The sequence below is a fragment of the Oenanthe melanoleuca genome, chromosome 1 (genome assembly GCF_029582105.1).
Source record: "Oenanthe melanoleuca isolate GR-GAL-2019-014 chromosome 1, OMel1.0, whole genome shotgun sequence".
Classification (NCBI taxonomy): domain Eukaryota; kingdom Metazoa; phylum Chordata; class Aves; order Passeriformes; family Muscicapidae; genus Oenanthe; species Oenanthe melanoleuca.
Genome location: NC_079333.1, coordinates 97,974,514 through 97,999,553, shown reverse-complemented (window position 1 = coordinate 97,999,553; position 25,040 = coordinate 97,974,514). Strand labels below are relative to the sequence as shown.

The window sequence follows — 25,040 nt, the reverse complement described above, 5'->3', positions numbered from 1 at the left end:
GAAGAATTACTGATTGTTTTACACCTGTTGGATGCTGAAGGCACGTACTTTCATCTGCTAAATTTAAATTATTTTTATGAGAATAATTATCTCTGTATGAAAAGCTGGCACTGAAAGATTTTATGCAAGGTACTCTTCTGACAAGCCAAACATTGCTATGTTGTTTGTTAAGAATTGCTTGCATATTTTTAATGTGTAAGAGCTGTTTCCAGAGGGGATCCAATTTTTTTCATAAAAAGTGTATCTTAAGCCTGTCATATTCTAAACAATGCTATCACTAGTGTATAAGAGAAGATCAGGGCTGCACAGGGATTTCATTACACTAACGATTCCTGTTACAGGAGTCAAATGCTGAAAACATAAGAAGCTTCCAACTGTACTTTAACTTCAAAGATAGCAACAAATAGCAAATTTTAAATTATTTCATATCCCTGAACATGCTAGATTGGATGAGATATAGCATGGATAGTATCTCTTGAAGCCTGCTAAGACAGTACTTCTGTATGCCCTTAGGAGGTGAAGAACCAGTAAACTAATCAAGTGAGTATTCTATATCACCTAATGTGTTCAAGCTCCTGGTTAAACACTCTTTGCAAAAACCACAAGGCTGCCATTTATAAAAATAGATGGCAAGAGGGATTTATGCAATTTGATACAAACTCCTGCTTTGGTTTGCTTAAGTGCTTTCCACCAAAATACCACCACTAAACAAAGAAAATATTATCATCTCTACAACCTGAAAAACACTATCTTGTAGCTGAGCTCTGTTCTTATCCCGTGACAGAAACCTCCCTCCCCATGCATTTCTAAGCTGCTCAGCTATTGTCCTCTGCTCTTTTATTCAGAAGCTACATTATCTTTTTTACTTTCCTCTCCTCTGCAGTCTTGTACATGAAAAAGCATTACATGTCTCCTTTCATGCATCACCAACATCAAAACCAACCCTTTTTCTTTTTAACCTATCAGGCAGAAACATCTTATATCAAACAGCTCCCTTTAGCTCTCTTCTCAGATTGCACTCGTTAAAATTGTCAAATCAGCTTCTACAAAAACAGAGAACTAGGGAGGTTTGGTTTCTACCTACATATAAATGCAGGAAGTAGTGTAGATAAAGAAGAAACAAAAAAAAAACCAAAAAACCAAAAAACAAACAAAAAAAACAAAAAAAAAAAACAAAAAAAAACAAAAACCCAACCGAAACCACTCCCCCCAAAAAAAAACCAAACCCAAAAAAAAACCCAAAAAAACCAAACCAAACCAAAAAAACAAACCAAAAAAACAACAACAACAAAAAAAAAAAAAAACCAAAAAAAGAACAAAACAAAAAAACAACCAAAAAAACCCCAAACAAACAAAAAAAAAATATCAAAAACCAGAGACTTATTTGTGACACCTCAAAAAGCAGTGAAAGGCTGAGAAGGGCTGACAGGATTATTGTTATGCAAAAGGATTTTCCAGCAATGAATGTATGGTCAAGGGCTAATGAAGACTTCTTCTCTCTAAATAAGGGGGATGGAACAGAAACCTGTATAACTATAAGGACATAACTGCAGAGAAAGGGTTGATAATTACCTCTTCCAGTAACAAAAATATCTGAAAGTTTGTGTGCTAGGTTTAAAACCAACTAGAAGAGATGCTTGTCTCTCTAGCCTGGAGTTAAAATGTGCAACTCCTTACTGCCACATGACAGAGCCCAAAGTACACCTGAGTTCAAAATCCATGAAACTATTTTGTGGAAGAATGATCCATCAAGGGTTACAAGCAAGATATCTTTAACTCTCTCTAGAAATATGTTTTTATGGTTCAAGGCAGGCAAACTGGGTTAGCTGGGATATGGGGCTTACCCCTCTTTGGTACAATCACTTGTTCTTGTGGGTGACTTTTTAAGACTCAACTCAGAGCCTGAGATTTGATACAGAACTAGACAAATCAACATTTCAGACAATTTTTTCTAAGCTCACATCTGCAGTGCAGAATGGAAATGTTAGATTGCAAGATTAACCAGTAAAAATAACAGGCTCAGTGAATTTTTAATTTTGCAAGGATTTGTCATCATAAGAATGCAGACATACCTCTTAAAGAGGTTTTGTATCTAGTGCCAGTATGTGCCTTAATTTTCCACTATAATGCCAGGACTTGCCATCAGTACAACTGGCTATTCCAAAGAGTTACAGAATAACCAAAAAGTTCAGTGTACATTATACAATCTATCTATATGTGGAAAAATAAGAATTTTTACATTTTCTATGAAAAAGTACATGACAAGGTACAAACAGGCAAGAATTTATCTGTTCTGGTTCTGTATCTGGTAACACAACAGCTGGTGATGAAAATTTTTGGTAACCATGGTTTACACACTTCTTTGTGAACTACAAAATACAGCAAGAGCACAGTCAGCTTAAGCTGAAGATGTTTAAAACAACCCCTTAGCAGCTGTAAGTTCTGCCACTTAGTGTACAGAAACCTTGTGGGGATTTCAGAACTGGAAATCCATAGTTAGAAGTCTAAGTGCACAGAACAATCTCCCCTGCTCAACCTGGAACTATCACAACCACTGGCCTTGGAAGGAGGAAACAGATGTTAGCAAAACCCAGGAGGAGCAGAGATGAAGATCTGGCTGTATACTTTTGGTCATTAATAACAGTGCTAAAGATGAGCAACACCAGACTAGAGAAATGCAAAATATACAAAGACAAAATAAAGAAACAGCCTAATGAATGTGTCTTTTAAAACATTTACTCTATTTCTATACAGTAAAACTGAGTAAGTCATCTGAAGTAAAAGTCTCAGCTAGTACTTTCAGAAGACAAGAGCCAAGGGGCCAAAAAATAACCATTGCCCCAACTAATTATGGACATTGATATTATAGGATTTTCAGCTTAATAATGAGGTTATGCATGAGGTTATGCCAGAGTCTTCTCCTTGGAAGACAGCTTGGGCTGAGAAATATTTCAAGGCAATGGCATGATCAATGCATAGAACATGGTCCCAGCATAAAATCCATCCATGTGGCTCACCTTGGCTCAAAATGCTAAACTGCATAAATCTTTGAAACAAAGGCTAAAGCAGCATAGGTGCATTTGCAGTAGGTTATGCTGTAAGAGAAATGTGACACTGGAGAAACAAAATACTTTTAAAACAGTTTTCCTAACTGGGGAAAGATTTGTAACACCATCATCCTCATTTGTGGCACAGAGAATTAGAGGCTGATGGGATTTTCATTTCAAAAACCAACCACAACTTAATTAAACTCGTTCCATAGCTTATCCTCACCATAACAGACTTATGCCCTATTTCTAGTCTTCTACTTTTTGCTTCCATCTCACCCCACTCAATTTTGTAATCTCCCCCCCAGCAACCCTGATGTTTCCAATTCCCAAGTACTACAGATCAGACTGCACAAACTGTTTCTTTTCTTTTTCAAGAAAAGGGGTAAATTAAGCCTCCACCACCTTGGGGGTGTGTGCTTTCCTTTGTTCATTGGGTTACTCTCAGCAACCTCCCACTCCCCATCATTCCAAGGAGCAGTGATACTTAAAAATGCACACAGCCTTGGCAGCAAAGCCAAATCCATGCAGAATATAAAATCTCACCCCTCCATGTCTGTTTTTCTCAAAGTAGAAACTACAGGTGTCATGGGGACTGGCTGCTCAGGGCTATCCACCCATGCCCTCGTCCTTCCACATTCAACCTCCACTAAATTTCAGGAATAATGAAATCCATAAAGACCCAAGTGCTATTTTCAAAACTGAAGAGTCTAATTTTTATTTCAAGTGGCTTTTATAGTGTCCTATAAATCCCACATTCTTGTTTAGCCAAAGCATACACAAGCTTAGGAAAAGCTTGGTCTTTTGGAATGGGACAGGCCAAGAAGAAGGTGGCTGACAGTTCTGAGTTGCATTAACTGTAAAAGCCATTTCCAAACTGTGAATGTTCATGGCAATTATTTTTTAATTTTATGAAAACACTCACACTTCCTTCCTTCTAACAACAGTTCAGAAATAATTGTACCAAAAATTTCAGCCATCCTTTAAACAAGTATTCCCAGGAAAGCTAACATACATCTTCTTTTCCTCTTCTTTTACTATGGAGACATTCTACAGATATTTTAAAGACTGTGCAAGGCTTTGATAAAATGAATTTTCTCAGCTTCTTAGAGTTTGCATAGATACAAGGATAGCCTATTTATGCTGCAAATTCATGATAGCCACTATAAGATGTTCTTATCTGCTGGCAGAATTTGTGAACACAAAGAACACAAAGCAGAACTCTTGGAAACTATTGATTTATTAATCCGTAATGCACTAATGTCTAAAGTGAATTTGTGTTTCTTGGGTACTTTATTTTTAATTTTATGTTTATTCCACAGTCTCATCATTTCATAAATCATGTTAAATTTTCAGTGTCTTGGTATAAAAAAATTATAGTATGGCTAAATTAGTCTAGTTCATTAGTAAGTATTTCTAAGTCCTAAAATAATTGAATGAAACTTTTGAGGATACCTTATGAAACAGGACATTAAATACACAGGCACTGGAGAAGGTAAGCAGAACAATGTAAAAAAAATATTTAGTCTTGGATAGTTTTAGTTTGGAGTGCAAAATTTAAATGGAATTTCCCCCAGGCTCTTTACACAGCCAGAAGTACATAAATAAAAATACTCTCCTCCATCTTCTAAAGAAACAGAAATGAGCAACTCCAGTTGTCTTTAAAGCCATTACAATGAAGTTAGAAATATAAATATTTTGCTGTAAAATTATGTACATGTACTTAGCTTGATTTAAAAAAAATGTCTTGAGAATATTTTTTTTTTAAATTAGAAGTTGAAAATAAATGGCAGGACACATTCTAGCAGGGAGGAAAGAAACAAGAACTCTCAGAATAATCAGCTTCAAGCCTTTTATAGATTCAGTATGATTTTTACATTGGATTTCAAGTGTGCACATTAGTACAGCAAAAAAATATCACTTTACTGCCAAGTGTAGAAGCTATTGAAATACTGTTATGTGAATTCTAAACCAGATTGTTTTACTACAGAAAAACACTCTCTAATTCTCTGTGTCTCATATTCACCATCTCTCAAGTACTCCACAAAGACCACTTTGCACATGTGGGAAACCCCACTAACAGGGGATTCTGGCATCACCAAGCCCCTGGGTACCACGCCAGGAGCTGTTCCTGCAGCCTCCCCATCCATCCCTTCTCACTCGAAATCTGAGCTCCTTTTAACCTGCAGCTAAAAGCACAAGGATCCCCAGCTGAGCTTTCTTACTCTCATTAGTGGTGCTGGGTAAAGTGATGAGGGTAAACCTCCTGCCCATGCCACTGCCTGATCTCTGTCCATCCTTGAATTTACAACCAGGAGAAACCTCCTAAGTGAGGCTTCCTTAATTTTGCTTCCTCCTTGAGGCCTGTAAATCATCTCATGATTAAATGAACACTTCAAAAACTGGCTGAAAGATGGTTTAAATTAAATTTTTTTGGCAGCCTCTCTCCCCACTCTCTGATGATGGTAACAACACAAATACTTTTAAAGAAATCAGGGGTGATATTTTATATTCCAAAAGCCTGAAGTTTTACCCCTCTGGAATCCAGAAGAGAAGACATAATTAGTTTGTACTATTTTGTGCCAGCAGTACTCAAAATGTGAAGCCAGAAAGCAAAAGTCCTACTTAAAATGCAGCCATTTTCTTCATGTAAATACAGTAAGATCCTGCAGAGCACTTGTTTCATGCTTTGTTCATAAAATCATGGTATTTAACAGCTCCACACTAGTACAAGGATGCTGGGCTGATACCCATCATCAACGGATTCCAAAATTCACAAAGTTGGGGCACAAAAGGAGACAAAAATATTTATCTTCCTGTTTTTGAACTGTGTTTTAAAAACAAAGCTAGGAACCTATTTTATCAATAATGAATGAGAACATGAGAACTGCAAAACTGCCTTATTACAGAGGTCTTTTGGTTTGATTGTTAATACTGTATTATCGCATTTGTTTAAAAGAACAACAAAAGAAGATCTTACAAATTAAGTACACATGGCTACTATAAACTCTGAGCATTAAACACTTTTGAGGGATGAATGGAGACCCAAGTGACAAAAGAATGAGCAGAAGTGCTCCCCACTTATCTCCAGGTAACATCTTCCTTGGCTATTTGGTTGCAGAAGGTCTGTGACACAGGGAACCATTCCCTTTTCCTTCTAGAAGTTCAGCTCTCAGAAGTGAACAATATCAGCCACCTTCCCAATCCAAGGTGTCCTCTGATAGCAAAAGCCAAGGCCAGATGGAGGAGACCCCAGAGGCCACTGCTAAAGGGAGGGGCTGCACTATGTGGGGCTCCCCTGAGGCTGCTCTGCATCCTGAAACAGCCCCAGATGGCACTAATGGCCTGAATAGTGCAAGAGAATAAACTTATTAAAATCCACAGGCACCAAAATGTGAGGAAACATCTCCAAGACTGCTGGAGGACAGTGTCAGAGCTGGAATGATCTGGAGGGATGAAATCCCTTGCCAAGTTTTATATAACAATATGATAAATGCTGTGCTAACACACACAGAGCCTGGCAAATACCAGATTAGTCTGCAAGGCTTTTTTTTTTTTTTTTTTTACCTAGTCAGGCTGTTAGTTTTACAAAATGTCATATATATTTGTTGGTTGGTTTTAGCACAATTAATTTGACATTTTAATTCAGCTAAGGCTTTTATAAACATGAGCTATTTAATGTGGATAGGTAAGAGGCCCAGAAAAAAATCAGAACAACTACAATTAGAAAAACAACCATTAAGCAGAAAACCAACTGGGACACTGTACCAGAGTAAAGTAGCCCCAAGTGAAATATGATGTACAGTATGGTTGCCAAACAGATGTTTATCACAGCATAGAGCATAAAACAGCCAGGGCAGAGCAACCTTCCTGGTCTCAACCAGATGTGCAGCACCCAGCCTGGACAGCCATGGCAGAAGGGATGGGAGTCAGCCTGGAAAACCCAGGTAAGCTCAGCAAGAGGAGTTAAAGGCCTAGCAAACACTAAGTACAGGAGAAACTAAATCAAACTTTCAGCTTGGAAGAAGGGCTGCTGTAATGGAGCAGTCTGTTTTCTCTGCCATAAGGGAATGGAAATACTGGGCTTAAATTGCAGAGGGAACATTCAATACCCATTAGCAGGAAAAAAAAAAAAAAAAAAAATTATTCCTTCCCTAAACAGCAAAGAGGAACAGCACTGTCTGGAGGGAATGAAGAATGCCCACCACCAGGGGTGTTTAGGATTTGGAAGGTACAGATTCAGATGACAGAGCTACAATGGATAATCTTCCAAATCATTTCCAGCTCCCTGGCTCCAAAACAGGCACATCACACTTACAGCTTTGCCAGCGTCTTTGCAGGGGCCAAGATTTTTAACTGCCCTCCTGCACTGGGAAGGTTTAGGAAACCAGTAAGGAGATTAAGATGCCAAGAAATAAACACCTAGTGCCATTTTAGCTGTCCAGGGGTATCCAAGGAAGCTGAATAGAACTGGCAGGTTAGACACCAGATCTGTGACTCTCTGCAGCAAGGAAAGGCAGCCAGAAAGCCAGGCTAGCATGTAAGGACAAGTCACAAAAAACTGTCCTACAACACTGATTGCACAGACCTACAGGAAAATATTCATCTTAAATCCAAAAGTTCCAAAGGACTTCTTTTTAAAAAATAGATTAAACTGAACTGCTTTGCAACAAATGTGGCTTTTCTAGAGTCTTCTATCCAGAAAAAGGAATTTTGGCAGGATGCTGACAGTTAGCACTGAAGTCTTTAATATCCCATCCCACTTCCCATGATGAAAATTAATTAAACAAGCATGTGTGTTTACATGGTGACCCTCCAGACATCCAGCATGGTAGTAGCTTCATAAAACTACGTCCCTCCCATGTCCTTTCAAGCACTACTGACTCAAGCTCATCCTTGCTTTAAATGATTGCCCTGAAAGAACATGAGAGCCACACACAACAGATGGCATCACCTGGAGATGTAATACATTCTGAAAATACTTTAGTACTCCTCTGCTCCCCTAGTCCTACTGGTTCTATGTCATCATCTTCTGACTTAAATTGCCATCGATTATAGAATGGGCTTCATGGGTTTTTAGCTTTGAAAATTTAAAATTTTACATTTCAAAAGAACATAAATGATAGGTAGCAAATTTTTTTAATTGTAGCTTTCTGTTTCCTTTGCATTTAGAAACCTTCAGCAGCCAAGTCCCTGCTTTATCTCAAAGAGAAACTATCCCAGTTCTGCAAAATTATCCCAGTGAGAAATTGCTTTGTCATGGAAAAACTTCAATTCCAGTAGTCAAATCTAAGAATGCCTTTAAAATAATTTTCAGGTTGTTTCAGTAAGAAGGTTTATATGACTAATGATTAAAAACAGTATATTTTTTATATACAAATAAAGTATGTATATTTTATATACAAAATGTATGAAAAGTTTAAATTTTAGGACAGTAAAACCCACTTTTCAATGAAAAATTACAGGTTAATGAATAGAAAAAAAGCTGGATTTTCTTTTCATGCATAAAATAATTTCAAAAAAGCTACATATCTTCAGTTCAGAAATTGAAATCACATTTAGAATTGAGGGAGTGGAAACAGCAAGCACAAAAAAAGGCTTCTTTAATATTGTTACCAAAACTTTTCAGGCTAACAAACTGGGAAGGAGCAGCAGTGGGGTAAACAGAGACCCTAGAGGACTTGGACTGTCTTTCCTCTGTTGCTTGTGAAGTGTTTCACCATTCCTGAGTGACCTTTTCCCAAGGAGAGTCTCTCTGCAGCCAGACTCAGACAGGGCAGTAGCAGAGACAGAGCTTGCTGACACCATGAAGTGGAAAAAATCAAACATAAAATAGACTGGTTACACAACACCTGGCAAGGGAATTGATGCAGAATATAAAAAAACTCCACCAGAAATATATTCTCACATGTATAAATTCCTTGTTTCACCACCCAGCCTGAAGGGGTCTCTGGTAGGGAGTAGCACAGCTCCACTGACAGTCCCCAACTTAGTAATTGAATTGAGGAAACTTAGCAAGAAAAGCAATTTGGAAGAATGGCCATGTAAGAAATTCTCTTGTGAACTTTTTTTGCATATAAAAAGACAATTTAATCCATATATTTCAGGCAGAAGCAGATGACCTTTATTGGCAATGACACCCAAAGCTATTAAAACCAAAAAAAAAGTAGGAATTCATCTCTCCTTTGCATTTTTAGCAGCATGGGCAATGGAAATCAAATAATATTTCAAATGTGGCAACAAGATATTTGTGGGCAAAATGCATCTATATGTATAAACACTAACAAGCATAAAATTAAAACTATTCTTATTTTTGTTGACAGCCCATATTGCTTTCTGAATTGCTACTCAGTAAATAATGCAATACTTGGCTTTCAAACACTGCAGGCAATTTTTTTCCCTTGAACTGAAATTTAAAATTAGGATATAGAGATTTTGTATCCCATAATTTTTGTTTACAATATAAACTCACTTCTGCAGTGGAGTTGCTTTTGCATATGAGAATTGAACAAGCTTTATTTAATAAATTTTAAATTTTAATTAAAGAACATGCTCAGAAATGAATGTACATACTCCCAGTTGTTTATCTAAGGTAGTCATATTTTTGAACATAATTAGGCAGCATTTTTAGGTAAGCTCAATCTGAGCTAACAGCAAAAACAGTGCCTTGGAGGCAATGGGACAAGTAAACAAGGCATAAAATGCTGATGGTCTTCAGCCTACAGGTGTGCAAATGCCCAGTCAGGTGCCATGGAAAGGCTCAAATGGGAATTTGGAATGAGAAACCAGATCCCAAAAACAAAGCTCAGGAAAAGCAGACACTTCATCAACCCACTCCAGTGTCTGAGCATGCATGGGCTGTGTTGCCCAGAAGGATGCCAGGCAAAAAAGAACAAACCCCAACTTGGCAAATGCACTTGATTGTACAGGACTGACAGAGGACAGCTAGGGTAACACCCTCCTTAGTGTCCCAGGAGGGGCTGCACTTTGTGCTAGTCACCAGTTTCACATGGAATATTTCCAATGTGAAACATCACCTCAGTTTCTCATAGCTCTGCTTATTTAAGACACTCCTGGGCATTAATTCCAGAGGGGAAGATACAGTATCCTAATGCTTCCTGCCTTGCCTCTCAGTGATGATAAAACTAGGTGGTCAGACCACAGGACACCACTAATGATGTCCTCTCTGAAATGGAAAGAGGCTGTCAGAAAAGCAAACTGCACTAATCATTTCAGCCACACATCCTCATCAACTGCAGTGTGTGCAATCCAAGCTTTATGTGTCCTGACTCCCACATTTCATGTTGCCTAAAACCTGCCAAAATGAAGATGCTCTACCTAAAATGCAGAGAAGCAAAACCCAGAAGTGTACACAGGGTACCACTTCATAACACAGTGTTTAATTAGCAAACATTGATCCTTCTGAGACATACCATTTGCACAGTGCATTACAGCCCTCTCATGAAAAAGAGGGAAGCCTCCCCAGATCTGTATTTTAGAATCTGAAATACCTGACCTTATTCAGAGTATATTTTTCACTAGCACTGACTCCTTCTTGAAGGCAAATGTTGCCTAGGATGTCCCACGGATACACTCTGGGCACAGTGCATGATACTAGCATGAGTTGTTAGTCATGGGAGTCCTTATCTCCTCTGTCCCATTTTGTGAAAGCACTGCCACCTTGCATTTCATTTCTGCAGCTGGGAAGTTTCTCTTACTCTCTTGCTGGTATCTAGTTTTTTATAGGGAAAAAACAGAAGAAAAGCTCTCAGGCTTGGTACCTCAGCACAGTCATTTGATACTTCTTTCAGTGACTAGCCCTCTCTGACATAAAGGTGAACTTTCCTGACATCCTTCACAGGGACTGGACATCTCTCTGAGCTGCAAAATGCTAACATTAGCTCCTGCTATGGCCTTTGACAAGTGCTTTCAGTAGTTTAGGGTCAAAAGGCAAGTTTCAGAGACTGGAGCATGAGGCTATTGTGTTCCTCTGAGGCAGCACTCACAAGTGTGGGACTAAGAATGGGAAGACAGGAGATGTTGCAAACCTGCACAAGAGCTTGTCATGCAGCAAAATGCCAGGGAATACCTGTGAGTTTGCCCAGCCTTCAGAAGCACTGTGAAATCTTTTAAGGGTGACAGAAGTCACACTAGGAAGATTGTAGCATCTTGTAAACACTCTGGAGGGTGAAATCAATGCAGTAAACAAGCAGCTCCCAGCCATTAATTGCCCCAGAATGGCAGCCAGTGATTTATTAAACTTTATCTAAAACTTTGTTACAGTTGTCCATGCTGTATAGAAGGTACTTCAAAATTACAGTGATGTGGTAGTAACAAAAAAATCCTTAAACACATCATAAAGAACTATAGTACTTAAGAGTTCAGAAAAAGGACTGAAAAGTTACAGAACACAGAGGCAAGAAACAACACAGAAGGAAATGAGGTCTAACACTGTGAAGACATCTAAGTAATTTTTTCCTGCTGCAAATACCTTTTCAAACTCAAACACAGACATCAAAGCTTTTCTGTCCACGTTCCCTGAATAAATTTTATGGAGCCAGCACAGTGGAAAGCTCCCTTGGACACTGCTGCAGGTCCCAGGTGTGAGTTCCCTGGAAAACGTGCCAGTACTGCCCCAGCCAATCCTGCAGCACATGGAGGCAGCAGCAGAGCTCCTGTCCCAGCAGTTTCTAGGCACATGACAGCACCTGAGACTCCCACAGACACTGCTGTTCTCCAAAGACTTTTTCAGGAAGGATGCAAAAAAGGTGCAGGTTTTCTGCAACTAAGTTGATGGGATCAACAGCCAGCTACACCCTGCAGAGAGCTAGTTATGTACTTCCTTCAGATGCTGAAACCCTAGTAATGCATAAACCAGAAAAGTCTTTGAAAATGAAGGAACCACCACCAAAGACAATTTAAAAAAATATAGCAAAAAATGAAACAAGCTTTCTTGGGACAAAATGTGGAACTAGTCTCTCTAGAAGTATTCTTTGCATTAAGTGGCAAAATCTGTCGAAACACAGAGTGCAGGCAGAGGTGGGGCCAGAGGAGAAGGGGTTGATGGCATGATGATACACTGCTGTCTCCTTCTATTACCTCCCACTAGCAGAAAACAAACCCGAAAAGGCCCAACTTTCCCTTCACAAGTGAATCACAGAAGTGCAAACACTTGCCACAGCCTCCAAGCTGCTCTCTGTGTGCAGGCTGCCCCTGAACAGCACAGCAAGGGCCATGTTTGGTGCCACAGGTCTGAATGTGGTGTGCCATTTGCATAGTCAGGAGCAAACACATGGAAAAACTCAAGTATCCCACAAGAGAATTTGATTCTCTTTGATTACAAAGCAAGAGACCATTACAAGATGGTGTCAATATGGAACATCTAAATGATTTACACAAAAGTCATTTGGGAAATAAAACAGTCCATTGAGGATTAGCAGTGCTATGTTAATGTGATACAACAGGACAAAAAAAATCAACTGAACACACAACAAAGTTAGGTCTTGATGGATAAACAAAGAAAAGGACAACCCATATTTTCAATTTACCATATATACCTAGGCATTGTAGCAGAGTTGATACACAGAATTATTTGCAGAGTCAGTAAAGTCTTGCAGTATCTATTTAAGACATAAAGTAGTGACTGACTGAGAGAAGATGTTTAATTGTTACAAATCAGTGTAGCTTTAATAAAAACTATAGAACTATGTTCAATTATAGCAGCTGGGGATAGCATCTGAAAAAAGTGTAGAGCTCCTAGTTTGTGGTGCAGTTATTTGAAAACAATTCTGCAAGAGAAGTTGGAAAAACAGGACTGTGTTTGACTATTTAATTTAAATTCACGGGGTTCTAAAAGTGAGAATGTAAAAACAGAAAGCTGAGAAAACAAACTTTTGGCAATGACATCTGACAACATCAAAGGAGCTGCATTCTTGTCCCGCACAAATAGCAATAGGAATGATTAAGCTTTAAAACACACACATGCACACAAGAACACACATAATCATCCAAGAGCCCAGAACTATGTCAGGATCACAAATGTGTAAGACAAATAAATATATTTAAAAGATTCTGATACCACATGAGGGAACATTCATCGTGAGGTTAAAACATTTCTGAAAGAGAGAGGATTTCCTTTCTTCAGCCAGTTGCAATATTTCATTTTCCCAGAGCAATGGCAGTGAAGGAGGCAGTGAGGTAGCACACATAAAGTCACCCATCCTGTTAGTGACTTAGCAGATGTAAGCAAATCTCTCAACTCAGAAAATGGATTTTAAGAACACCACTTGCAGGAAATCCTCCTGCCTTTTACTGGTAAAGGCACTTGAAAAAGTCCACGTTGCAAACAGAACATTGCAGTCATACCAACAAGCAATTCAACACTTAAACTTTTCAACAGACAAGACAGTATTTTACTTCTGGTTTTATAATGCCAAGGTCAACAACTCATCATGAGCACTTGACTCGTTTAGCTGGTCATCAATGTCTCAAAAATAATCTCCTATTAAAGCCTCAACCAAGGAAACCTCCTCCTCAAATAAAAAATATGTGTATACAGGGAGAAAACTTGAAAAAATTACACCATTGTTCTCCTTTTCTGGAAGTTAGTATAGAAGGATGAAGAAAAGCCCAAGTCCATTAAATCAAGCACTAGCCTTTTACTAGTAATTAGCATGCTATAAAATGCTACAACCAGGTACACAAAAGCATTGAAACTGAGATTTACAACACCTAAAACCCTAGGTATGTGTAAGTAATGCCCAAATAGCACAGCAAAGCAGTGGAAAGTCTCCTTGACCCTTTCTGTTTTCAGTAAGGACTTTTTAAAAAAAATAAATTATATTGCTATCAGTAAAAATGCATTTGAAAGCCAAAACTGAAGGCTAAAAATTGGATAAAATGTTCTGCATGGTTGATGAAATTCAACCCTGTTAATTAGACAGCTTCATTTCACAGTCAGTAAGAATCTAATACTACCCTAATAAATGTATTGGCTTTTTGCAAAGTGTCACACATGAACACAATGAAAATAGTGCCTTTTTAAGCTTTTAATGCCATCATATTTAATATCTGCAAAAGAAACCACTGTTTTCTCAAAGCAGCAGAAGAAAATAAAAAACCGGAGATGTTCCGAAGGTAATGCCTAAAGCGTAAGGGCAATGGAAAACTTTTGATCTCTTCCAAGTGTACTAAATAACATCCAGATGAATTTCAATGCTCAACAAAGGTGTTAACTTTAATGAATCAACTTAGGTAGGTAGTTAATCATACAAAGCTTTCATTGCCCTTTCCTCTCTCTTAACCATTTTGTACTTTACTGCAGTGAAAAAGCTGAATTTGAAGGAACAGAGAGCAGAGACCCTCGGAGAGCTTCAAGGGCTATCCTGCCTTCTTTGCCACTTCAGGTAACTTAATTGCAGTGGAACACCAGGAATCATGAGTGCAGGCTTCACTGACTGACCCTACAACCAGGGTGTGGACTCAACTTCCCTAGGCAGCACATGCGGAGAAGCTCCACAAATGACAGTGAAGGACAGAGCATGAAACAGACACAAAAATGTGTTTACATGTTCAGGAGGGGCAAGGACCTTCTCTAATCTCTGGTTATTTGGATTATGTTTGATAAGTAGCACTAATCTCTGTGGAGTTTATGTGCCATGTAACTGATAGTTACTCAGCATTATGGTTTTTTTTTAAGCCTCGCTGGTCACAATTGTTTTCTATAGTTTTGTTTGAAATGCTTTTAAAATTTCTTTCTTTATAAATCACAATGAGAGGAACTTGGAAAAATACCTTCTCTTTTACAACTTCTTACAGATGTTGGGATGTCTTGTGACCTGCCTGCCTGGATCCTACACAATCACAGCCTGACTCTGCACTCCAGGATTTACCAAGAGGCTCAGATGGGAAATCTTACTAAGTATGTTCCTGAAACACATGTGTGTCAGTGGAGGAGGATACTGTGCAAGTGAAGAAAGCATGGAAGCAAAATCCATTTAAACTAAGAACTATTAGTGGAAGGTGACTGGTGACCAGCCTACAGGGAAATGTGATCGTGAGAGGTCATGCAGCACTCTGGTTATTGGGCCTCACACACAAGGGAGACCAAAGAGGTGTGCAACAAGGGGGACCTGGTAAAACATGGGGAATGTTGAAAGACCATTGGGGATTTTTGATAGGAAAAAGGAAAAACAACCTCTACATTACACAAACAGGACACTCGAAAAGTCACAGAAATATCCCATACTTACTTTTATCTTCCTGGTTTTCTTCTGCTGCTTTGCCTTCCTCTTCCTCCTCCTCCTCCACCTCCTTCTGCTGTGCTTCCTCGTGGTGGTCGGCAGCACCGACCGAGAGGCTCTGGCAGCAGTGGTTGAAGCCGCTGTCCCGGGGCAGAGTGAAACTCCGGGGCTTTCCCCCGGTCCCGTTCAGCGCCTGCAGCCGCTCGCCCTCCACCAGCGGGAAGGGGCCGTAGTGGTCTTGCAGGTGGCACTTCTGGGTGGGCAGGGTGGACTGCCGCCGGTGCTCGGGGGACACCACGGCCACCTCGGAGAACACGGAGTCCTCCAGCGGCAGCGTCTGCAGGTAGTGCAGTCCCGAGCTGGTGAGCGGCGTCTCGATGAGGTCCTGCCAGGAGCGCCGCTGGCTCGCCGTCTTGCGCACCGGGGACTCGGCGGCGCTGCCCGCCACCTCCGCGCGGAACTCCTCGTGCGACGACTGCGACTGCGACGTCTCCGTGGACGACAGGCGGCTGTGCTTGGGCTCCACGTACGGGCTGGTGCAGCTCATCTGCAACCCAACAACGAGCAGCCTTCAATCAACGACACCAAAACCTGCTGCTAATAATAACCTGTCACTCTGCACACCAGCCACGGCACCCGGCTCGTCAATGAGCTGCAGACTTACCTAATTAACCTGTCCTGATCCTAATTTTAATGCATGCCCATGTCTGTACATGTCACACCTGTAGGTCAAATGCTGATAGTTATTCACAATAAGTATCTTTACTATGTTACTTAATCCATAAAATAAGCAAAGAAAATTTGCAGAAAACTTCACAAAATAGTGCAAAATATGGCACTGTGGAAGACCTATAGAAGAGATGTACCTGATTGATTCAAAATCTTAAAAATGTTATCCAACTGGCTGTTGTTATCCTATCTTGCTTTTCTTTGGAATCATGCTTGCAGTGCTTCACTGCTGTCATTCAAAGATATACAATTTTGTAAGATAAAGTACTACCTCCAAATTAAACATCATGAATGCTCTCTTTCCCCTGAATTTCCTGATGGTTCATTCCAAAAACCATATCCAAGTAAAATGCATTACTTAACACTGATGCAGAGATGAAAGTTAAGATTTCCAGTAGAGAGTAAGTTAGAGGTCTATAATATAGTTTTATATTAACAACTGCATCGATAAAAAAGAAAAAAAAACCAAAATCCCCCTTTTTTCTAATTTATATTTCTCCATAAGAGAAGCCTACTTTATTACAATAACAGAACACCTGGTATCGCTGTTGGCAATACAGGACAGAACTTTTTATGTTGGCATTTCTCTGGAAATTCAAGTGTAATTTGTTACTGTAAAGCTTCACAGCACAACTGCTGGAGCCTTAGAGAAGAGCCTGTGCAGAGGTAATAACATTTTCTCAGAAAGTTAAGAGGGTGGTGAGGGATTGCATGGATGAGTAGCTGCCCATCATGAATGAAGAACATAAAGAATTCTGTAACTTAATCTATTTCGTACAGCAAGTGGGATTATAAATCCTCATTCTCTACAAACCAATGGAAACAGCAATGATGGCCACTGAAGTCTGCAATGTGTGCTGCTTAACAAATGCCTTAAATCGAGCACTGACTCAAAAACCACACGGCTGAGCACCATGCTGGGTGCATGTGTGTGCTCCTGGGCAGGAGAGAGGCTGATGTCCTTGGGGACACTCCTGGGGACAGCTGCAGGTGACTCACCGACGGTGGCCGTGGGTACGTGTCGTACGGGGGCGGGGGGCTGTCCTGCTTCGGTGTTGATGGGGTGTCTGCTTCCTCCTTGTCACTCTCGCTCCAGTAATCTACAAGTTACATAAGATCAGGTCAAAAACTCCCAACACATTTCGATGCAGCACTGTATCAGAGACTTGCTTTCACAAAAGCTACTGCAAATTCCTCCTTTGGTATTACTGTCAGTGACATAACAGAATGCTGATGCTGTCAGTGTTAGCTGCTGTAACTTGGAATAGTCTGATTAAGAGGGAAAAATCTAAACATTATGGGGTATACTAAACCCAACACCCCATTACAGAGCTATTGGACAACAACCTGAAAATGAGCCACAAATTTAACTCTTGTGCACACCTTATAAATGCAACAGGCATATAGAATAATCTTAATACAAGTATCAGATTTTCAAATATTCATACAGCCACAAAAATAATGATGATTGGACATAATTATGATTGGACATGATTGTACTGGCTGAAAAATACTGAAATATTTTTTGAATAGGAATTATTAAAAATATAACTTTGCTCAAGTCTTGTTGACTGCAAATACATCAACAAATGTATTTAACCAACTAGCAAATCAAACAGGTAGGGTTATTGCACACATGCATAATCAGTGCTCCTTTTCTACCCATTTTCTCCATTATATTCTACCAGTTACATATGTTTTTAAATTCAATTTCTAATAACAAACAGCTGTATTGAAGGCAAGATGGAAAAACTTAGTATCACATATCTGCTTCATAAAACAGCTGCTGCCCTGTTATCCATGCATATGGTAAGAAAAAATATGACAATGACATTTAAGAACAGAGTTCAAAAAGAAGGATGGGAAAGTATGAAGGACATAGATTTTGTGGGCTGAATTTAATGGGCTACAACGTTTCATTTTTTCAGAAAATCAAGTCTTGGCCAAACTTATTCCAAAGGCAAAACACATAGAAGAATATACCACATGGAAATTTTTATTTATTCTGTTACAAATATTTTTAGAAGCAAAACAGCATCTAACGAAACCTAACTGAACCTTAATATCCCCTACAAACTTAACTGCTACTGCTATTCCCTACCATACTTAATTGCTGACTCAGTTCAAGACAACTCTTAACATTTTTGCACATTATAAGACTTATGCAAACATTTCTACTGTCACTGTTTCAGACTGTATTACCTTCCAGTATTTGGGTAAATCATTGTACAACAGGACACTATAGCTCAGATTACTCACAGATCAATCACAGGCAATTTTCACTTCACCTCAAGTGCTCAAAAAAGTACATCATTTACTACTCTCTCTTTAATAGATAAGGAAAAAAAGATTGATTGCTGCTTCTCAAATGATCTAAACTAAAAATTCAAGCTGGCATAACATGCAATTTTTGTCTTTAATGATTTTTTGCAACGATTACTGTAGCATATGATCAACGATCTACTTATTTAATCTTATTCAAGACTTAAAACATAAACTCACCTTTAAATGATACCATCTTGAAACAGGAATCTCTATAGTTAGGTAGATTTTTAGATTTTAGTATTGGTGTGGACAGCCTTATTTATCTATTTAATTTTTCCACACAATAGCAATTCTGTTTTTACTCCAAGCCTTTTGATTTGTTTCCTGTAAGCTTACAGTTGAGACATTATCTTCAAACAGTATAATAAATAAGTTGCATAAATAAAGATTTTATGACTACAAAATAATAAAAAAAAAGAAATCCTAACAGTTATGTCTCTAGACATCTGCAAATAATTAATTTCTGGTGAATGAAAGACTAAATCAGTGAAAAATCTTTTTCTAAATAAATCCTAGCTTTAAGAAAACTTCTTTCCGGCAACTTAAAACACTTGAAAATGTTGGCATGCAGGCATGTTTATTCCTATTGCCTAGTGGTGCAATGTGTGGTGAGAGACCTGTCAGAACTGCATTGTTCAGTGACATTTCTCCAGACTCAGAGCTCAACTGTTTACTCTGAAAGCAAAATTCAGCAGCCTCAGTGCAGGTTCCAATTTTGGCTAAAAATACGAAGGTGTTCTTGCTGTCAGATCCACATACAAGCAAACACTGTGTGATGACGCTTTTGCACACCTTATCTCAGACACTGAATTCTGCTGGCAGCCTATGGCTTGTCTTGAAAATTTCTGCAGTAACAGGGGTCAATTTTCAGATGAAATGTATGAAAATGGGCTCCCACGAATTTTTATAAATGCTCTGCTTTTGGCAACTGACTCATTAAAGTCCATATAAAACATGTATGATGCTATGAAACAGTTGTTGTACTTCTCTCTGTAGATTTGTCCAATTCAGTGATAGACAAGCTCTACGCATCAGGCATATCTTGAAGGTTTTCTCAATGACTAACAGACTTTATATTATATATAAACCAACACTGACCTGCCATTTCCTGAATAAATATACTCTATTTATATAAACTCTGATTTATATGACTGGAAAGTATATAACTTCTCCATCCAAGGAAGTCCCTTGATGTATTGCTAACATGCATTGTATTTCATATGAAAAGTTGAAGGTATTTTTATAAAACGGTTCTGTACAGAATGTAACATTTTATTCAGCAGTACACCCACAATTTGGTGATTCGTGCATCTCTGAAGCTCTTGAAATATATTTATGCACTTTAGATTCAGAACCATTCAAGTCTTAATTGAGACAGATTTGACAAGTCCTGTTGAATTGTTTCAGAGGTATTATAAAGCTTTGCTGCAAAGGGCTGAACTGCACAGAAATAAAAGACCTTCTGTCAAATCAAATATGTAGATGACAATTGGTAGTCACTGAGTACAGAAAATTCCAGCTTCACAGTTTCTATAATAGCAAAAATGCTTGAAGTGATAGAGAGGTTTTACTTTGCTAACTTGATGCCTCTGCTAATTAGGGACACTACTGAGCTGTGTAACAGCCCTTGTGCTGGGAGCCAAGGAAAATCACCAGAGGTATTAAACTGTACAGCAGCAAGGGGGGAATGTGATACTGCCTCCCACACTAAGCAACACAAAAAGGATATGATTCTACCTACCTGCCTATAACAAATCAACGTGAGTGAATGGTGTTAGAGTGGTAATAAAGAACTCTCTCAGTGCCTGGGATACAATTTGCATAGTCAGTGGGGTTTCACTGATTATATTCAATAGGAAGACATTTTAATAATAAGCTACATGAGGCCAGAATGCACATCATCTCATGTCTAGCTGGATCATCTGCTATTTTATTACTCAGTGATTTCTTAGTAGCAAAAATATTTCTCCATGTCCATCTGGATTTTGAAAGGTGTATCATGTGTGTTATTGTGCACTTGGACACCATTAGCATAACATACACCTTTTCACATACTGTCCCACATGGCATTGTAATTCTAGTGCCAACCTACTGTCAATATAAATTGTAACTTGGCTCTGAATGCCAAAACGGAGGATTTCCTTGAAGACTCTGAGTTTCAGTTTGTTCACAGCCTCTTCAAGCAGTGACAACAGATGTTACACAGGTTCTTTCAAACAGGTTACTGTAGTGCTCTTTAGGAAATCTGAATTCCCAAACTGATTTCCAGGTCTGGTTAGGCATGTCATTGAAGAATAATGAGCATGGTGCTGCTGTCCTGGGCTGTGTGAGTGCAGAGGGCCTGGTGTCAAAAATGACGTGAGTTTTTTGGGCCAAAACCCAAAATCTTTCTGATGAAGGTTTCAGAGCCACAGAATTAAAAACTGAGGTTTTGACTGAGTGGGGAGCAGGCAGACAGGCATCTGGATAAGCTCTGCATCATGACAACCATCATGACAATTTTCTGGTGTCTGCTGCTGGATACATATGTTAAAAAGAGCATGAATTCAAAAGCTATCTGCTTGCCAAAGCAGATACTTGGATAGGAACTCTTCTGTGCATCCATGTCACTGGCAATTCTAAGAAACAATCTCCAAAACACAATTGGACTGACTCTTTTTTCTGTCTGCAAAAACAATTTCTACTGCAACAGTTCAAAGCAAAGCAATGCATTATTTTATATATGTTGCTTTTAAAACTCATGAAATATTAGGCATAAAAAACAAACATGTAAAATGCTGTAACCCTACAACTCCAAGTGAAATGCCAACAGGGCTGTAGCATGCACTGCAATGTAGTAAAACCAGTGGAAATCACAAAATTTAAGTGGCCTTAAAATTAAAGTCCTTAGAGTAAATCCAATTATCTCAACAGACTTTAGAAAAATGGTTTTGTTTCCAAGACCAATTTCATACACTCCCACCCTCTGTGAATTCAAACACCAAATGCAGTCTTTGAAATCTTTTTTAGCCTCCAGATTCTTAAGTTACTTCTGATAAGGGACACAGATTCCTTGGTACCACATAGTGGAACTTACTGGTATATATGCTTTTTTAGCTAACTTTTGTAGTCTTCTCAGAAATAATCCAGTGTCTGCAGATCAGAGTTTGAAAGAGTTAATCAGAACTCCTGACAGAGAAGGAATTCTCTAAAGCAACAACAGCGATACCCATATGTGATTTGCTTTCAGATGATGAGAATGAGGCCTGATACACAGCAGGGAAAAGAAAAGAGATGAACTTGTGATAAGAGTTGACAGAAGAAACCAAAATAACAACACATTACCTTGCTCTTGTTTGATCCTCTCCCTTTCTGCATAGCCAGCAGCAAGCATGTTAATTCTGTTGAGCCATCTGAAATAATATTAAAAAAAAAAAAAAGCAGTGATATTGATCCAGCCTCCTAATATTTGTATGCATTTCTAGCAAAAACAAAGCTAGAAGCATCTGAAGGAGATTAAGGACAATGTTATTTTTCATATCAGACAGCTGTTTTCTTTGATATCCTTATTCAGGGAGTCTCCAAAGATCTATGATTTTGCTGTTCAACAAACTGTCTTCACAGCAAGGATTTTATTTCAAATGGAAAACCATGTATGATGTCAAACATCCAAACATCTGTAAAATAAAGGATTTAGAGATAATCAAAGAGCTGTTAAGTCTGTTGCTCACAGATAATGCCATCACACAAATACTCCTGCTATTCTGATTTCTTAAGAATAAATACCACTTTTCAGAGGTTTTAGCAATATTTTAAGGCCTGAATTGGCAATGTAGCAGAGGAACAGAGCAGAAAATAGCAGTAAAAAGAACAGGTTCCCTCCCAAACAGACATTGTGCTTTAATTATGCTATTATGTTTTAGAGCTTACCTACAGTGCCATGTACAAAGAGAAGGAGGCATAACAGAATTCACTTTTGTGTTTGTGTCAGAGAAGTGCAGGGAGAAAGATAGCTGCTTCAATGCCATTCACATCTAAGGCTTTAATCTCAATTTAGCCTTGAAAAAGCGCTTCCATAAACTGCACAAATTAAAAAAAAAACCAACCCAAACAAAACCATACAAAAACCCCCAGCACCCAAACACACACAAAAAAAAAAACAAAAACCCAAACCAAAAAGCAAATGAGCTATTGCTGCTTTCTTCTAGTAGGGCTGTCATGGCCAAGCATACACTGAACTGTCTGTAGCAGGGCAGTTTCAACCTGTGCTCTTCCCCCATGGGGCTCTCAGTGTATTCATTAGCCAAATGCTTACACTGAATCAGGTCCTTCATCAACGAGGCTTTAAACCACCACGGCAATCTCCCGTGTTGTCCATTCCATGGTAAACCTGGAATTACTTGCTCCAGTCATCCCATAGTCAGGATTTGACAGGCCTGGTTTGCCAACCTACTGGCTTGCAATTTAACTGCTAGGGTATACAGAAAGACAACTCCAGTCAGGTTTGCGTTTTCCTCAGGAATGGGAAACCCCCATTTCAGAACCTGTGCCTGATGGGTTTTGTTTGCACACTGCATGCACAGAAACAGGATGTTTGTCTCAGCAGAGGACACACCTTTGTAATGATTCCTCCATGCCTGTCTACAAGACACTGCAGTGCAGGGCAAGCAAAAAATAAAAAAATACAGCTGCTGTCCTAGAAATTAACTTCTGTCATCATAAAGTCAGAGATCTATAGAATGAACAAGGCTGGAAGGATCTTAACAATCTTCTAGTTATAAAATTCCCCTCATAGGGGCAGGGACACTTTTCACTGTCACTGTCCTTCCACGAACAGTGACCACATTTTTGATCCATAAACCATGTTTTTAAATCATTTCACATTGGGAAGAAAGCTAGAGATTTAGTCCTAAAATGACTGCATGATACTTCATGTTACCACACAATCAAAATTTCTGCCAGAAGAATAGGAAAGCTGAAGAAGACTCTTAAAATTTGAGTTGTACTTGTTAGGAAGTGCCACGCAGTTGTAAAAACAAGGAGCACAAAGGAACAGAAATCCTACAAACCTAATCTCAGACAATGATTTTACATCTTCAAAGCCAAAAGATGACCCAGTAAAAAGCGATCTTTTAAGCTCACATTCTTGATATGTGAAGACCTCCTTTGGGGAATAATGCTCAGCTGCCAGCTGAGCCAGCTCAAATCAGAGGCACAGAGGCAGGGACCTCACCCAAAGCACTCTGTGCTGCAGAGGGATCAGCAAAGGCCACAGACCTGTCTGTGTCCAAAGGGTAAAGCAGCACAAGATGACAAGCATCTTCTCTGTCAAATGGCATAGCAGACAGTGGGAATGGTGCTTTGCTTGCCTCTCACCTATTCAGGATTTCATGCTCCCAGTTCAACTCCTGGCTTGCCACCCTCACCTGCACTGCCAGCAGGGAACAGCCACCTATGAACCCCATAGGGTAGTGCTGATGACCACATAGCATTAGACAACACAGCTGTAAAGGTTCTCCTGTCCTTCATTCTGTCCTAAACATGAGATAGCATTTCCTGGTAAGTGTGTTTATCAGTGAGGTAACCAATTAACAAACACTTAACTGACAGTCAAAGGATGCTGCATACAGATGCAGACAACTGTTTCCAGAAAAGAACAATCTAATGAGAACCCAGGAAATGTGTACCATTCTCCCACTCTTGAGAGACAGAGCAGACTGACTTCACCTTTAATGAATTTCTGCAGGTCATGATCTGTGTTGAGGTTTGGACTATGACTGCAGTGCCTGTGGGGTGAACCAGAAGGTACTGATGTGGTTGTAAACTGTGAACAACCACAGCTTTTGAGCAGTTTGCCAGTCTGGAAACTAAAGGAATGATATTGACTTCTGCATATTTTCTGATATGTGGCTGCTAAAGTTTCTTCAGATATGGTTAGGGAATTAATATTATTTTAATAAAGCATGGCCCAAGTTCTGGTTCATTGAAGTTAGAATTGTATGAGATATCCAACACACTGGACTTGCATCAAAAGGGAAATGTAAAGATCTCCTGCAGAATGGAAGAGGAGTAATACATGCCTGGTTACAATGCACTGGGGACAAAACTTCCAATCATACAGCTACACAAATGTTTCTTAATATGCATATTAATAGATACAAAGCCCTAGGACGTGGGAAGATTTGTATCTTTCTTCCATTCAGTGTGTGTGTCCTGACAGGCACTGTAACCTTTGGAGGGCAAGAGGCCAAGAAAATATTGCTTCTTTACAGCAAATGCAGCTCCAATTTTCTTGTGAGAATTATAAGATCTGTTTTTTATGTATGACAATAAATACAGTGTCACTGGTAACTGCAGTAGTCATTCAGGTTTCCTTTTTTTTTTTTTTTTTTTTTTTTTCTTTTTAAGAACAGCACATTCATTTCTTGTCAGTATTTAATTAAAACAGTTTTATGACACATAGAACAGGATTAAAACCCCCTGACTTTCTGCAGACCTGCAATTTCTGTAAGGAAGGATTCACAGTACTCTCACAGACTAGCAGGAAACATTTCTCTATCTTATCTCACATTCAAGTAGATGAAATACATTTACTCAAAGCAGGGTGTCAAATTTTCATTTATCATAAAACTCAAGGCTACAGGATGAACTTGCTATATGGGAAGAGGATACCTTAGAGTGTCTGTGAGTACCTGAATGCAGTTTAACCAAAGTGAAG

General features: G+C 39.0%; 1 protein-coding gene across 7 annotated transcripts in view; it reads right to left on the bottom strand.

Annotated features, from left to right (window-relative positions):
- Positions 1-25,040, bottom strand: part of CNKSR2 (connector enhancer of kinase suppressor of Ras 2) — a 216,351-nt gene that overhangs the window by 35,985 nt on the left and 155,326 nt on the right. For all 7 annotated transcript variants that reach the window (XM_056498623.1, XM_056498634.1, XM_056498644.1 and 4 more), the window contains 3 exons: positions 21,668-21,735; positions 17,018-17,118; positions 15,299-15,836 (listed from right to left, as the gene is read on the bottom strand). In XM_056498623.1, coding sequence (XP_056354598.1) covers positions 15,299-15,836; positions 17,018-17,118; positions 21,668-21,735 — 707 coding nt within the window. The remainder of the gene's footprint in view (positions 1-15,298; positions 15,837-17,017; positions 17,119-21,667; positions 21,736-25,040) is intronic.